The 16,272-nt window shown below is 45.1% G+C and overlaps 2 protein-coding genes across 13 annotated transcripts in view; one reads left to right on the top strand and one right to left on the bottom strand.

Moving 5' to 3' along the window:
- Positions 1-6,618, bottom strand: part of FNBP1 (formin binding protein 1) — a 137,023-nt gene extending 130,405 nt beyond the window's left edge. For 9 of the 12 annotated variants that reach the window (XM_073905610.1, XM_073905611.1, XM_073905612.1 and 6 more), the window contains exon 1: positions 6,345-6,501. In XM_073905610.1, the coding sequence (XP_073761711.1) occupies positions 6,345-6,368 (24 nt within the window). In that variant the 5' untranslated portion in view covers positions 6,369-6,501. Of the gene's footprint in view, positions 1-6,344 lie in introns of all 12 variants that reach the window. The other 3 variants (XM_073905618.1, XM_073905619.1, XM_073905617.1) reach the window with 3 other exon arrangements.
- A 7,156-nt stretch (positions 6,619-13,774) lies between these two features.
- The window catches only part of GPR107 (G protein-coupled receptor 107), a 74,904-nt gene continuing 72,406 nt past the window's right edge, over positions 13,775-16,272 (top strand). Inside the window, exon 1 of the mRNA XM_025888618.2 lies at positions 13,775-14,339. Within this exon, the coding sequence (XP_025744403.1) occupies positions 14,199-14,339 (141 nt within the window). The 5' untranslated portion in view covers positions 13,775-14,198. The remainder of the gene's footprint in view (positions 14,340-16,272) is intronic.

Here is a 16,272-nt window from a genome sequence, read left to right as displayed (position 1 = left end):
TTGAATCTATTTCTAGTATAGAACAACTGAAGTTGTTTAAGCTTTCCATAAATTTAACACAGAATTTACAAATTGGATGAGATTTATGAGTTAAAAGTTGGCCCAATGGGAAGATCAGGATTAATCAATATTAAAAACTTGTATACTCTTAAAAAAAAAAACAAACAACAACTTGTATATGCTCAACTAACTCTCTAATATAATATACATATTTGGCCTTTTATGATTTTAACATTTTTTAAAAGATTTTAAGTAATCTCTACACCCAACACGGGGGCTTGAACTCATGGCTCCGAGATCAAGAGTCATACGCTCTACTGACTGAGCCAGCCAGATGCCCTAGATTTTAACATTTTTTAACTAGACACATTACTAGCCTGAAACTAGTATGAGTATATATTACTAAAAAAGGAATCAAATATTTCATTATAAACACTAATTCTAGAAGATTTTACACCCACATTCTAAAATCTAATTAGATTAATTTCCCAGGGCATTCATGTATTCTTGGTAGCTTGCAATTTTTAAGTGTCAAAATAAAGCCTTGTTTTGAAATGTGGGTGGTGTTGATGAAACAAGTATGAGTAATACTTGCAGGAAACACAATATTAGCTTTAGCTAGGAAATGGGTGATACTTGAATAGTCCTCCAAAGAGCATTTTCCGCGTTGCACCAATGTAAAGCAAGAGTTATAATGTGGTCACCCAGTAAGCCCGGACATTTACAAAACTCCGTTATAGTGTCTGAAATACAGTGTTACTGACCAAAAATAGTTTATTTTTCAGGATTATGTCTAGGGTATAAAGTGAAAGCAACAAGATGATGAGTGAATCAAGACTGCCAGACCTCCCATGTTTTGCTTGATATCTACTAACCAGAAAAGGTGGTGCAAAGCCTATTTTAATGGCAAGGCAAGGATGACAGAATTAAACTCCACTTAGCCTATCTTCTGAGGCAATTCTGCTCCACTCACCACAGATCTGGCAGGAATGAATGTCTCCCTGTTGGTCTTGCTATGTTTTAACCCAAATGGAAATCTCTGAATTGTTAAGAACAAAAAGCAGAAGAGCTATGAGCTGTGAATCCTGCCCTACATTTAGCATTCTGCAGTAAGAAGAGGTAATCATTCTCCCAAACCTGGAACTATTAAGTCAATTACTCCAAGGTTAAGAAAGAATCAGTAATGCCTAGTTTACAATTTTAACTCACTGTAAAGTGTTCTTATATCAAACATACCCATACATAGCCGGCATAAGCAACATGAACAGCAAAGGAGATAAATCTTCAAGCCTTACTTTAAAAGTAAAAAAAGGTGCCTAGACTGTGCATATTTGTGGGCAGGGGATATATGGGAAATCTCTATACCTTCCACTCAATTGTGCTGTGAAACTAAAATGGCTCTCAAAAATAAAGTCTACTAAAAATAAAAAGGTGCCTAGAGTTATCAAAAATGTTTACAACTGCCAAGGGGCAGAAAGGTGTTAAAATTACCCTCCCATTACTTTAAAAAAGCAAATGTTAAAACAAAAGGGAAAAAAGGATCCATTCGTTTATTCAATAAATACTTACTGAACTCCTACTATGAGTCAGGCATTGTTCTCAGTAGAGTTGGTAAATAACTCTTCCACTGCTGCTTCTAAAAAGCGCACACTGCAACCAATATCACCATATTCAACATACTGTGGAATGTACATCGCACGCCTGGCATTGTCCTGGAAACTCAGGTTAGAAAATCTCTCTGCTTGGGCGCCTGGGTAGCTTAGTCATTAAGTGTCTGCCTTCGGCTCAGGTCATGATCCCAGGGTCCTGGAATCGAGCCCCACATCAGACTCCCTGCTCCGTGGGAAGCCTGCTTCTCCCTCTCCCACTCCCCCTGCTTGTGTTCCCTCTCTTGCTGTGTCTCTCTCTGTCAAAAAAAAAAAAAAAATCTTTAAAAAAAAAAAAAAAAGAAAGAAAATCTCTCTGCTTGCTTTCTTGCTTTTGATATTTTGGGCTACTCCGTTTCTTATTAGCACCAAAGTAAAGCAATGAAGATGTCAGAGAGGACACTGGGAGACCACAAAACTAGGTGCTGTCACTTGGTCATTTGTTAGCGGCAAAGATTAGAATAATTATGAGGAAAGCTAAAATTTCCAGTGGGTTTATTTATTCTTCGCATTAATGAGCATGTGAATAAAAAGCTGAAGTGAAACCTCAGTAACTTGTCACTTCCCTCTACTAAGTAAGTAACAAAAAACATTCAAATGTAAGAAATTCTTGCTCGGCCATTTCTCCAATGACCAGTCACAATTTCAACAAGTCAGTGCAATCAATTTATGCTATTAACATTACTTTTTGTAACAAAGGCTTGAATAAATGCATTTTGGTTAATCTTAGAAACATAAATCTCTCTTTTGACTCTGATTTTGCAGACTAGAGTTAAAACCTACTTTATATGCTTTCACCAAAATAAGTAGATATCCTTCAGTGTATGTAACATGAGTTAGATCAGTATCTTGAACACAGTAATTGTTCAATAAAAAAACTAAGAATTGATTAAGAGGGAATAATATGCAGGGCATGGTGGCGGGGGAGTCTGGCTGGCTCAGCCAGTAAAGCATGCAACTCTTGATCTCGGGTTGTGAATTGGAGCCCCATGTGTAATGTGGCGTTAACTTAAAATTAAAAATTAAAGGGGCGCCTGGGTGGCTCAGTTGTTGAGCGTCTGCCTTCGGCTCAGGTCATGATCTTGGGGTCCTGGGATTGAGCACCGCGTCCGGCTCCCTGCTCGACGGGAAGCCTGCTTCTCCCTCTCCCACTCCCCCTGCTTGTGTTCCTTCTCTCGCTTTGTCTCTCTCTGTCAAATAAATAAATAAAATCTTTAAAAAAATTAAAAATTAAAAAAAACACAAAAAAGTAAAAAACAAAAGGGACTAGTATTAAGAGTTGTACAGAAACTATTTAATTATATCCTAATCACTTTAAAACAGCCATTTATACTTTGTTATGACCTTCTGACACAAAAATAGAAAGCGTCCATTAAAATACAAACTAATCCAATAAAGTTATTACGAATTATGGTTTTGAGTTCCTTTTTATAGTGGTATTAACTTCCCGACATTTCATGATTTCTCAAAGTTTCCTGGGATATGAAAGTTTACCCCTACAGAGATGTTTAAAAAAAAAAAGGAGAGAGAGAAAGGTTTTACTTCACCTAAGGAGGACGTGCCTTAAGAGCAGGACTTGTGTGTAAAGCGCCCATTAGAAACCCGTAGGTTTTAAAAGCCTGGGCAGATCTTGACTAAAGTCCTAAAACATGTGTAAAACCTGATGGTATTTGTGAAGGTTTGTGAAAGCTGCAACCACCTGTTACAAATAACTCATGCCCATCCAAACCATAGCTCTGCCTCCCTCCACCTAGAAACATAACTCTACCAACTTAGGATTTTGTACCCCATCGTTACCTCCTCACCCGCGTGCATGAGTCCAAGCCACCATTCAAGGAAAAACCTCAATGACTGCTCTGCGTTGGGCTGTCTGGCGCTGCCCAACACGGCACTTCACCCAGTCTCTTACCACTGAAGGACTGAAAGCTTCTTTTTCAGAATCCTTCATTATTCCAATTAAAAAAAAAATCTCAAATACTAATAAAATAAAGCAGCGGAAAAGAGACATTTTGTTGCCCTTATGCTTCCTGGCATTTCACCTTAAAACTCAAATACTGCACTTCTTTTATTAGTGCAAGTAATGTGTTTATTCCTTCCCCCTATTAAACCATAAGCCACTTAAGCCCAAAAGCCCACACTCTAGTGAAATGCTTTTTTTCCTTGACTCCTCACTGACATATATTTGTGTATATAAAACTCTAACTGACCTGTTTTTTCTTGGAAACTTACCAAGTTAAAAAAATTTTCAAGTAGTACACACACCCCTCCTTAAAAATCTTTTCCACTTACTTTTATTGTAAAAAATTCCAAGCATATACAGTAGAAAGAAGGGCATCATGAGCCCTGTTATGCCGATCACCTAGCTTCAAGAATTACCAACTCGTGGCCACTCCTGTTTTGCCAACATCCCCACCCCAATTTATTTTGAACCATATCAAGACTTCCTATCATATATCATAGATATTCCAGTTCCTATTTATTTTCAACAACATTGTCTTTGCTTTCCCTCCCACCCTTCCACCCCCTAAAAGAAGTGTACAGAATAATGCATGCAGGTGATTGGAGCTATTCTACCATTTTCTTCTCAAAGTTACCTTCTCTTTCCTGATCACCTCTTATGCCATTCACTAACATCACTGAAATGTCCACCTTGTGTTCAGTTCCTTGGACCCCGCCTATTGCGCTTAAAAAATATTGTATTTTTTCCTCCACAATCCCTTTCTCTTGTTTGAACAAGCAAAAAGAAATTGTGCCAGGATTTCTCTTATCTTGACAAAATTTACTTCTGATTTGTTCGCCCACCCCAGATAAGCTAAAAAAGAGCCAACGAATGGAAGAGGAAAAACACACTGCATTTAAAATGATAGATTTTGCTTAAGGAGGTAGGTACAAATATTTAAAACCCTCAGTTATTTTAAAATCTGTGTTTGTAAACCTCAGCTGAAATCTTGAGTCCCTTTAGACAGAGGATGTTTATAAAATCAATCACTGTAATTTAAGGGAGCTATTTGCCTTCAGGATTTTGGTGTCAAAGACAGTAGCTGTTTCTGAGCCTAAGAAACGGTTATGTAAAAACAATTAAAGCCAAAAAAAAAAAAAAAAGATTAAGGGAGGATGCGCTGTTTCTATCGCTTCTCTAACCTTGTTTTATTTTGACGTGAGATTTCTTGGCCTCAGCTCAGACAGCAACCACCACCCCACACTTTCTCCTCCACACCCTTTACAAATGGAATTCCGAAAGGAGGCACTTCCCGAGTTCATCATGGGAAATGGCTCATCTTGAGAACATTTCAGTGCAATGATTTGAGATTTCATCCACTCCTCCCCCCCCCCCCCCCCCCCCCCGCCCCCGGCACTGCACTGCCTATCCCTTGCCCAGTGATTTCCCGGGGAATCCAGCGAAAGGCAGAGAAACAAGCCCCATGCCACCAGCCACAGCCTCTCCTCCCCAGGGATGGCTTGTGCACTGCCTCGGCATCCCCTGGTCGCCCGGCTCCGGGGAGAGAGCTTCCAGCAAGAGGTTTCAGACACAGCGCTGCCTGTTTACCCATCCGCAGCCCTAGGTGGAGGATCTCAGACGGCTCCCCTCGCCGCCAACCTTCCCCATTTAAAGCTGTTTCCTCTGAGCAGTTAAAGAATTATTTCTCCCGCGAATGCCTCCTTCTGAACGTGGTCACACAAGATCTCCCTCTAACTCGGATTACTTTCCCTTCCAGGCCAAACGCCGCAGTCTCCACCGCAAATCCAGGATCTGAGCTGCTCCTTTAGAACTAAAAGTGCGCCTCGCGCCGCCACAGGTCAAAAGTCCTCGCCTCTAGAGGCAAGACACCACTTCTCGCCCCTGTACCCCAAAACCCAAAACCTGAGACCCGGCCCGGCCGAGGCCGCCCCGCCCCCGAGAGGAGCGCCAGATCGGTCCGCACCTCCACCGAAAGAACAGCCCTAGGCACTCGCGGCTGGGGCGCCCGAACAAATAACGCAGCCCGGAAAATCTGAGGGCCTCCACGCCCCCCTCGAAGCTGGTCAGCCGCGCGTCGGTTACTCGCCCCGAGGGATTAAGGTTGCTCTTTCCACACACCACACTGGTCTCGGGGCGCCGGGGAGAGGGAGGCCGGCCCGTGCCCCCTGCCCAGGCCGCCCGGGGGACCCAGATCCGCGCCCCCTCCTCAGTCCGCAGCGGGACTCAGATCCGCACCTCCTGCCCAGACCGCCGTGGGGGGGAGCCCGGACCCCCACCCAAGCACCGGCGTGGGGGGACACGGGTCCGTGCCCCATACCCGGGCCGCCGGGGAACCCAGATCGGCACCCCCTGCTCAGACTGCCGGTGGGGGGGGACTCAGATCGGCACCCCCTGCTCAGGCCGCCGGGGGGGACGCAGATCCGCGCCCCCAGCTCAGGCCGCCGAGGAGCCCCAGATCTGCGCCCCCTCCTCAGGCCGCCGGGGGGACCGGATCCGTCCCCCTCCTCCTTCCCACACCAGCTCCCCTCGTCTCGAAAGGGCGAATCTGGCTTGCACCTCTTGCTCCGGCCGAGGCCGACGAGGGGCACCCAGCCCCGCGTCTCCTCCGCAGGCCGCGGGGACCCCTACCAGCGCGCCATCGCCTCCACCGAGGCAGCCCGGCCGGCGCCCCCTGCCCAGGCGCGCCAGGCACCTTCCCCCCCACTCCCCCGGCCCGGCAGGCCCGGCCCCTCACTCACCCAGAGCTCGGTGCCCCAGCTCATGGTGCAGGGGGCGGGAAGGGGCGCGCCGCGCGACAGGCGCGGCTCTCCGGTCCTCCTCCCCGGCGATCCCTTCGCCCCTTGAGATCCCCGCAATCGAGGAAAGCCCGGTGCGCGCGCGGCCGCCGCCTCCTCCGGCTCGCCGCTCCTCGCCTTGGGTCTCCTCAGCAGTTCCTCCTCCCCGTCGCTCCTCAGCAAAATGGCCCGAGGAAGCAGCCGCCGCGGTCGCCGCAGCGCCCGCCAGCCCGCCCCACACCCGGAGAGCGAGAGGAGGGGGAAGCGAGGGAGGGGGCGGGGCCGCGCCGGGGGCGGGGCTGGCCTGACAGCTCGCGCACGCGCGCGCCCCGCCCCCGCCCCCGCCCCCGGCCCACCCTCCTCCTGGACGCCCTCCGGCTGGCCCGCGCCGCCCGGGGGCCCTGAAGGACGCAGAGGGAGGCGGGAGGGCGGCCGGGACCGGGAACCGGGAGAACTCTCCCCACCGACTTCTTTATTATTAGCGACCACACTCTCTGCTCTTAGAACAACCTCTCGCCTTTGAACGAAGCCGGCCCCTGTTATTACCAGTGCTCTACCGAGGCCTGAGTTTGCTCCACCTCTCCAAGCATCAGTTTGGACTTAAGGACAATACTTTTCCTTGGCAGCCATTCGAGCCGACCGGAGTTCGCTCGGGATGCTCTTTCCCTACCGCCTAGCAGCCGCGGAGGCCCGAGGTGCCCTGCAGACTTGCGCGATGGGAGTGGGGCCTGGTTCGGTGAGGATACAGATGGGAACGTCGAGCCAAGAGCGACCAAGCAGCTCTGAGCGGCTGGGGAAGGAATCCAGGGGCATACAACCTGTGATTTTCAGTCTCTGAAACCAGTGGTTCTCAACTTGTTCGGCCATGAAACGCTCAGACGTGAAATCCCGTTGCCGCTTAGCGGCAAAAACGCTGGGTCCACAGATAACGAGTTGGATTCCAATCCAGCCTCCCGCATGTACTAGGTGGGTGGCCTCAGACAGTGACTCCACCTCTCTAGAAGCTCAGAGCCCCTGGCCTGCCACATGGAGGTGAGAACTATCCATCTTACCCTGTGCTGGTGAGGATCAGGAGATGAGCACCTGTTACTCGGCCCATGGTTGGGAAACTGAGAGCAGACTTTTTTTTTTTTTTTTTAAGATTTTATTTTTAAGTAATCTCTACACCCAAGGTGGGGCTCGAACTTACAATCCTGAGATCAAGAGTCACAAGCTCTGCCCCAGCCAGGCACCCCAAGAACTGATTTTTTTTTAAAGATTCTATTTATTTATTTGACACACAGAGAGAGAGAGCGCGCGCGCGCGCGAGAGAGAGAGAGAGAGAGAGAGAGAGAGGGAAAGAGCACAAGCAGGGGGAGCGGCAGGCAGAGGGAGAAGCAGGCTTCCTGCACGAGCAGGGAGCCCGATATGGGGCTCGATCCCAGCACCCCAGGACCATAACCTGAGCTGAAGGCAGAGGTGTAACCAACTGAGCCACCCAGGCGCCCCCCCAAGAATTGATTTTTAAGTAGATACTCCCCCTTTCTTTCTCTGTGTTCCAAAGGTCTACACAAGTATTTCCAAGAAGATATGTTGAACTTTTGTGGAGTTCCAACTTTCTTCTGAATCATTGGGTCCTTTCTCCCCAACTTTTCTTTCTCTCTTATTTACTACTACTGGCTTTTCTGAGTAACTGAACTAAAATGGGCCCCATTTTAGAAATATTGCACAATGATGCATCTCTCCAATACCTACCACCCCACCACCACCAGCCTCCACAAGTTTATCATTCTCCATGAAAGGGTGCAGCTGAAAACCCTTGCAGATAAACCTACAAGTCTACTTCCTTTGTTGGACACAGTTAACAATAAATTTAAACCGTCAAGACTGTTTTGGTCTGTCTTTTTTCAGTTACAAGTTCCCCCTACTCATTTGTTTTTAGTGTGTGTGTTTAAATATTTTGCTCTCACTGTTACCGGATCTGAGAACTCTTTTAGTCCAGAGCCTGCTGGATATATAACAATCAGGACGGCCAGCCACTTACTCCCAAAGCAGATTAATAGCCAGAGTGAGTTGGAGGGCTCAGAATTTCAAACAATGCATCACAATTTAGTCTGCTATTTGGAAATGGTAAGTGAAATGCAGGTTAGCTTACAAGACCTTGCTCAGTAATCAACTCAATTTTCCTTCCTGCCAACGCTTAAATATTTTTTCAGTCAAATACAATGATCTAATCTTGACTGAATTCTTGGAGACTTCTCAAAAACAGAGTGACCACTTGTGAAAATATGCTAATCAGGAGGAAAAACAACCCGTTCTAAAGAAGGGAAAGAGGAGGAAGGGACAGCAGAAGAAAAAAAGACCACATGACAGTGAAACCTTTTAAGGTGAGTAAGCAGGAAATAGTTATAGGAACCCATTAGAAGCCACAATAGCAGAACTATATGGAACCAGGTTAACTAGACCACACTGCAAATATCTTTAACTTCATTAAGTTTGGGTGGTATCTGGAAAGGGTTTGAAAAAGTCAGAGTCCTCAAAAAAAAGGAAAAAGGCACCACTGATCTCAAGGCAATGGAAACAAACACAGGATAAAGAGAAGCCAGCAGGGGGAAAAAAAAGATAAAATACAACACATTATTTTCTAGGAAGAACTAAATCTACTTCCGTTTCTCTTATGGTGAGGGAATAATTCTAAGATAAAGAATTCTCACTATTAACAAATTACTGTGACCTACTTAGGAATCAATTATCACAGGGGGTATTCTAAGCCCTCTCTACACAAGTGTTTGAATTACATAGAGGGTCAATCGAGGTTAAGCACACCTGATTCGCCTCTCAGGAACATTTGAAGAACACTGATTTACAAAGTTCTGATCTCGGTGGGTGACTATATAAATTTTTTTTTTTTTAGATTTTATTTATTTATTTAATTGACAGAGAGAGAGAGACAGCGAGAGAGGGAACACAAGCAGGGGGAGGGTCAGAGGGAGAAGCAGGCTTCCCGCCGAGCAGGGAGCCCGATGCGGGGCCCGATCCCAGGACCCTGAGATCATGACCTGAGCTGAAGGCAGTCGCTTAACCAACTGAGCCACCCAAGCGCCCTGACTATATAAATTTTCACCAAAAAGTCTGATCACGTGGACATTATTAGAGACCCTATACAGGTCACTATGTAGTTAGAGGCCAAGAATTCTACCAGGGCTTTTTGACAATTCTAATGCTGCTAGCAAGTAATAAACATCTCATTCAGGATCTCTAATGTATAGATATCTCTATCTACCTTATCTTTTTCACAGGAGATAGGTTTGGTAATTGTTAAATCGGTATTTTAGCATCCCACTACTTATTAGATGTGTGTGTGACCTTTGCAAGTTAACTTAAACTGAGCTTCTGTCTCCTTATTGGTCAAACAGGGACCTCGTGGGTTGTTCTGAGGCTGAAAGAGGAAGCTGGAGGGGTGCACACTGGCTTTGGTGATAGCACAGAAAGCTGGAGAGCTCTGAAAAAATGGAAATAATGCTACCTACCTCAAAGATTTGTAGTTGCACTTTGAAGATTAAAGAATATGTGTAAAATGCTTAGCACTTAAGGGCACCAATATTGTTCCTCTTCCTTTCCTCTTGTTTTCTGGAGGATTTTTACTTACTGTGCGAAGGAACACAATCCTCGACGCACTTCTGATGTGGCAAAGCGGCTTGCCTGAACTACAACTAACCGATGGGTTGTCTACTGCTGAAGTACTATTCATAATGAACCTCTCGGGATTTTTTTCCTTTAAAATAGCTTCCATTAGTTTCTAGTTTAAAATTCTCCATTTGTTTAGCATTCAGACTTCTCACTAAGGACCCAAGAAAGCAGTCAAGTGGAAAAAAGTTGGAGTGGGATAAAAGTAGCAAGTCTATGGTGAGTAGAATCTTAAAACTGCAACCGATTTTTGTACCTGATTGTGGAATTCCCCTGAAGGTCTATGAAGATGTGCATGAAATCAGGAAAAACCAGCTGTCCTGTGGCTGAGCAAGTTACACGCTGTGCCACCAAGTTGAGGGGAAGTGAACTTGATGTCTTTCTCCAACTCATGGGATTTAAGACATGCCAGGGCCTCGTTTTTCCAAGATGACTCTCTGCAAGAAGACTCGATGGGCTTTCCCCATGCCCCAAGAAATGACATTTCAAGTCAAAGAATGAAAGTGACATTTGACTTCTGAATGTGTGGCCAGTCGCCAATTTCACCTCTGGTTCTTCACATTGTGTTTCTAGAGGTTTTTGATCTGAACTGTCAACTCTTTCGATAAAAACAAATGGTAATCATACCTTGTTACAAACAGCAAATATTAACCCACTAATTTCTGTAAGGTTTCTGGAAATTCCTAAACTGATACCAAATATTATTAATAGTATTAGGTTCAGGGCGCCTGGGTGGCTCAGATGGTTGAGCGTCTGCCTTCGGCTCAGGTCATGATCCCAGGGTCCTGGGATCGAGTCCCGCATCGGGCTCCCTGCTCCTTGGGAGCCTGCTTCTCCCTCTGCTTCTCTCTCTCTCTCTCATGAATAAATAAATAAAAATCTTAAAAAAAAATAGTACTAGTTTCAAACTATAAATTCAGCTACTAGTGGCAAACTTTAGTGGATCTTGCAAAGTGAGAGGAAATGGAAAAATAAAAGACTTGACTAAGAGAGCAAGGTTAAAAGTCAGGTTTAGGAGATGAGTCTTCTTTCTAGCTCCTCCAGGCTTTTTCAGTCGATACCTTCAAGTTTAATGTCCCTTTGAAAATGGTGCCAGGGAGAAGCAGGCATAACTTGTTCTGTTACTCAACGTGTCTGTTTCCAGTTACAGCATCATGATTATGCAAATAAGCTTTTCTTGAAACTCTGAAATTATGTGCCTAAATATAATTGCCAAGATAGTTTTCACTGAATTTGAAAAGTTAACTCTAAAAAACACTTCACTTTAAGTCTTTGTAATTAGCGTTCCCTTTCTTAATTCTCTCAATTTCAAATTAATGGTTGGCACAATATAGCGCTCAAATACCTGAAGGAAGCTATTCCTTATAAACTTCTGGACAGATACCGTTGGTATGTGACCCTGTGAAGGTCACATAATTCCCAAGGGAAAAGAAGCAAAGAATAAGAAACCAACTTTAAGCTCTTGTAAAATTGTTTCCCAGAAACTAAAAGACAAAAGCTTTCTATTTTATAAACTATTTAAATGTTTCATGAGTATCGTATCACTTAATGAAATTAAGACTTTTCCTCATCATTCCATTTTTAGAAGCTTATTAATATATTCAAATTGAAAACCAGAGTCTCAAAAACAGGACCTTGCTTTAAAAAGTAAACAAGAGAAATACTCCAAAGCATTGCAGTCTGCCTTTAAAAATGAAACTGCAATTAAAAATCACCTTTTCTTTGAACTAGTTTCACAGTGAAGTGAGAATCAGTTAACTGTCTCTGAAATCTCGATTCCAAAAAGAAAGTATCACTTATTTTATGTTCCTACTATGTTCTCTCATTTTGCTGATAATTTTAAAGTGCCTTCTGAAAATTTTTCTAGCATTTTTTTTTCAGATTTTATTTATTTATTTGACAGAGAGAGACACACCGAGAGAGGGAACACAAGCAGAGGAAGTGGGAGAGGGAGAAGCAGACCCCACGCTGAGCAGGGAGCCCGATCGATGCGGGGCTTGATCCCAGGACCCCAGGACCATGACCTGAGCCAAAGGCAAAGGTTTCACTGACTGAGCCACCCAGGCGCCCCTTCTAGCATTTCATTTGATAACACATCAGTTACTTATATTCTGGGCTTTTAATTTTTTGAAAGATTAAAAATGGTAAGAATTAGAAAACCATGTATGGTATAGTGCAAGATGCACAGACCCAGGTCTGAAGCAGAGGAGGTTGTAGTCCTGGTTCTAAAGATACTTGCAGCAGTTGTATGATCTTGAGCAAGTCAAATGAGTTCCTTGGATTTGTTTTTAAATTTGGCAAACAGATAGATGGATCTGTTGATTACCTAAGGACTCTTCCAGCCTAATATGCAAATGATTTTTTACAACAATGCAGGACAGAGATGAAGTACTGGGCTTTGTGGTTGGGGCCTGAATGAGCGTTCCATCTGGGTCCTTTATAAATGAGCAGAGGCCTTTGACTAAAGTAATCAACCCAGTCTCATCCTTTAAAAAAAGGAATAAAAATATATACCTTGTAAGGTTTTTGTGACATTAAATGAGATAACGTATATATACAGTACCGAGCAGAATAGTTGGCAAATTTAATCACTCAATAACTAAATTTAACCACTATCATCTCCCTTTGTGGATTCTTAAAATAATAGTTTCTCGTTCTCAGTTTATCTGTAAAATGGGGTAGTAAGATCAGATAAAAATTCTGTTCAAAGATGTAAGATTACATATTTGTAATAGATGGCCAAAGATCAGAGGTTGGAGTAGGAAGAGATATGCTTCACCTAGTAAACAGTGCCTCTATCTTCCTGGCTCCACCTTAGTGCCCTACTTTCGTCCTTACAGAGGGTGTGACAGAATTTGTACCGGTTATTTATAAGGGAGGAATTCAGATTCATGATTTTACCAAAATTGCACACATTTAAAAAATCTAGTTCCCCAACCCTCTCATCCCTCCTTCCCCCATTCTGTATTTTCCCAACTGATTTTTTTTCTTTTTTAACCTGAGTGCAGCCCGTTAGGGACTTTAAAATATATTAAATATTAAGATATGTTCATTTCAGTTCCTAGTTCCAATTAAAACTTCAAGAATCATATTCTGTCATAAAATACACTAGTGGTTTTTCTCTTTTACTTAAATGATTTCACACAAAGAGCATCCATTACTTGTGTGGCAAGCTAAAACCATCTAAAAACTAAACTTGGCTAGCCTATTGGCAATTTTCATAAGCATGTTCTATAACTTCTTGACAAAATGGTGAGTAAAGGGAACCAACTACTGAATTCGCTATTGAAAATCTCCCTATAAATCCCACAGATTAGAAGCAAAGAAAGTTTCCACAAGGAATTAAGAGAAAAACGTTGAGACTCAGACTCTCGAGGTCACACGAAATAGCATGAGGCAACATAACACAGTATTTAAGGATTTCCTTTTGATTGCCAACCTGGAACAAATGACTTAATTTCTCAGAGCCTCAGTTTGCTTACCTGTAAAGTGGGGATAACGATCATACCTACCTCCTACCTCACCAGATTGTTCCAAGGATCAAATGCAATAATGCACACAAAAGGCCTAGGTACCAGTTAAGGGCTCAACAAATCGTATTACTGCAACCATTTCGTCTGAAATTTTAGTGTGAGGTGCCCCAACACAACCAAGGGTTGACAAGCCAGGAACTCTTATTTTCCACCGACTCAACGCCGCTCGAAACCAGTCCACTTCATCAGTCGGGCACGGTGCTGTAGCCACAGTGTAAGACTTCCCACCCGCAGAGAACCCGGATCCCCCTGCGGTCGCTTGCAAAACTCCGTGCGGCTGACGTGAGGCCCCGCGCGGGTGGAGGGGGAGAAGTGTCCTGCCCCGGGACTGTTGCCATGGCAACCGCCACAAATTTCTCAAACTTCCCCCCTCCTCGGGGGGGGGGCTCCACCTCTTCCGGCTAAACCGAAAGTCTGCACAGGGGAGACCAAACTGAACGGCCCCAAGGTGGCCACTTTCGGTCCCTCGGCCACTTCCCCGGCCGCACGCCCCAGGAAACGGCCCGCAGGCTCCGGGCTGCCGGCCGCAGACCTACTCTTCCAGGATCTTCCGGGAGCCGCAGCCCTTTGCCCCCGGAAGTGGGCGGGAGAGGAAGCCGCTGGTGATGCTGGAACAAACATGGCCGTCCCGGCGCCAGTTGCCCCCTCGGGCTCCCGCTGTGCTCCGCTGGCCGCCGGCCTCCAGCTGCTCCCACTGCTAGGGCTGCTGCAGCTGCTGGCCCAGCCCGGCCTGGGCCGTGTCCACCACCTGGCACTCAAGGTAAGGCCGGCCAGGGCCGGGCAGGACCCGGCAGGGCCGGGCGGGGGGCGGAGGCCGAGGCCTCTCTCTTGGGCTGGGGGCAAGTTTGGCCCACGGTGGGGGGTCTCTGAGCGGTTGCCCGCACCCCTCCTTTCCCCCGGCGCGGTCTCTCTCTTAGAGGGGTCTGTTGGGAACTGTGGAGATGACGGGGGTCCGACTCAGGCCGTCTGGAAGGGGCAGGAAGATTCGAACTGAGCCTCAGAGGGGAAGGGGCTGAACTGAGGCGTTAACCTCGGGGATTCTGGAGGCCGCGCTTGCAGTCCCTGCTGGCTTCCCTGGGTTCCTAGCAGATAGCGACCCGCTTTTCCCCCTCCCTTCGCACCTCTCACTTTTATCCCCGGCTTAGCTTGTCCGCGGTGTCCACTCTTCATCCTCTTGTGCCCCTTGAAGGTACGCGAAACCTTAGCCTCAGTTTCCCGGTTCGGCTTAGGGCGCGGTCTGGACTGATGAAAGCGGGAATCTCCAGGAGGAATTTCACTTTTTTTTTTTTAAAGGAATTTCAAATCTTGCTTGAAATACACAACTGAGAATTTAAAACCAGCATTAAAAATGTGTTTCTAATTAGAGAGCCTACCCATTTCTCCCTCACTCCTGTCGTTGTCTGTCTAGGGAAGAGATTTACGTTAGGCCTAGAATGATCCCTGGGATCTTACTTTCTAACTCACAGCTAACAGTCGTCTAAGGCTAAAACGTACCTCCAGGCGGTTCAGCAGGTTAATATATTTGGGGAGTAGAAAAATAAGTCGTTATGACCCAAAGCCTTGTACATGTTTTTCATAATGTACAGTTTTCTAAGAAGTTGTAGGATTATAGGAAGTTTGTCTTATTAAAACACATTGCATTAGGGACGCCTGGGATGGCTCAGTTGTTAAGCGTCTGCCTTCGGCTCAGATCATGATCTCAGGGTCCCGGGATCGAGCCCCGCATCGGGCTACGTGCTCAGCAGGGGGCCTGCTTCTCCCTCTCCCTCTGTCTGCTGCTCCCTCTGCTTGTGCTCTCTCTCTGTCTGTCAAATGAATAAATAAAATCTTTAAAAAAAATAAAAATAAAACACATTGCTTTAACAAACCATGAAGCATTGTATTTTGTGAAGGTAAGTTTAAAGAATATAGAATGCAGTTTAAAAAGCCTGGCCAGGGCGCCTGGGTGGCTGAGTTGGTTAAAAAGCCTGGCCAGACCCATGCACCAACTTTTGGTCTTCAGCTTTTGTTGTTTGTAAGTAAAAAGTATCCTGATTAAAATGGTTCTTAAGTGCAGGGAGATAGGTGAGTCTTGACTCCTTTTGAGAATCTGTTGAAATCTATAGAACCTCTCCCCAGAGAAGTGCAGGTAGGAATGTAGACAAAACATTTTTGGGGAATTTCTGGGACTTTTTAATCTTGCTGAAGTTTATCCATAGACCAGGCTTATGACTCCAACTCAAGAACTCTGGATCTTCAGAATGCTTTCATTTTACAGGTTAGGATCCTTAGATTAAGTAGTGTAACTGAATTCATATAGATTATTAATTAGAGACAAAGCTAGTAACAGGACACACTGGACCATGTCTCTTGGCTCCCAATCCAGTGCCCTTTGTATATTTCTAGAATTAAAATGGCACGTGGTCAGCATCACTGGGTAAATACAGTGTTGGTAGAGATGAAAACATATACTGACCTCAGTGGTAGAAGCAAACTGAATTGGTGTAATTCTGGTAATTGATTTCTTCCTGTTGTGCTAAATTACTTAATGTTTTTCATCCATGTACATGTTTCATAAGTATTGTAGTGGTCATTCCATAATAATACTGTAGTGGTTTCTTTTCTCTTTAAGTAAATATTCTGACTTCTTCCCCCAGGAAACAGAAGTCACCTGAAGGGAGCCTATCAGAGCAGCAACATTAGATTGTCTTGTT

Source organism: Callorhinus ursinus, unplaced genomic scaffold, assembly GCF_003265705.2.
Source record: "Callorhinus ursinus isolate GAN/ISIS: 27379988/994484 unplaced genomic scaffold, GSC_fseal_2.0 scaffold24, whole genome shotgun sequence".
Taxonomy (NCBI): Eukaryota; Metazoa; Chordata; class Mammalia; order Carnivora; family Otariidae; genus Callorhinus; species Callorhinus ursinus.
The sequence above is the reverse complement of the archived record's forward strand: the minus strand, read 5'-3'. Positions and strand labels throughout refer to the sequence as shown.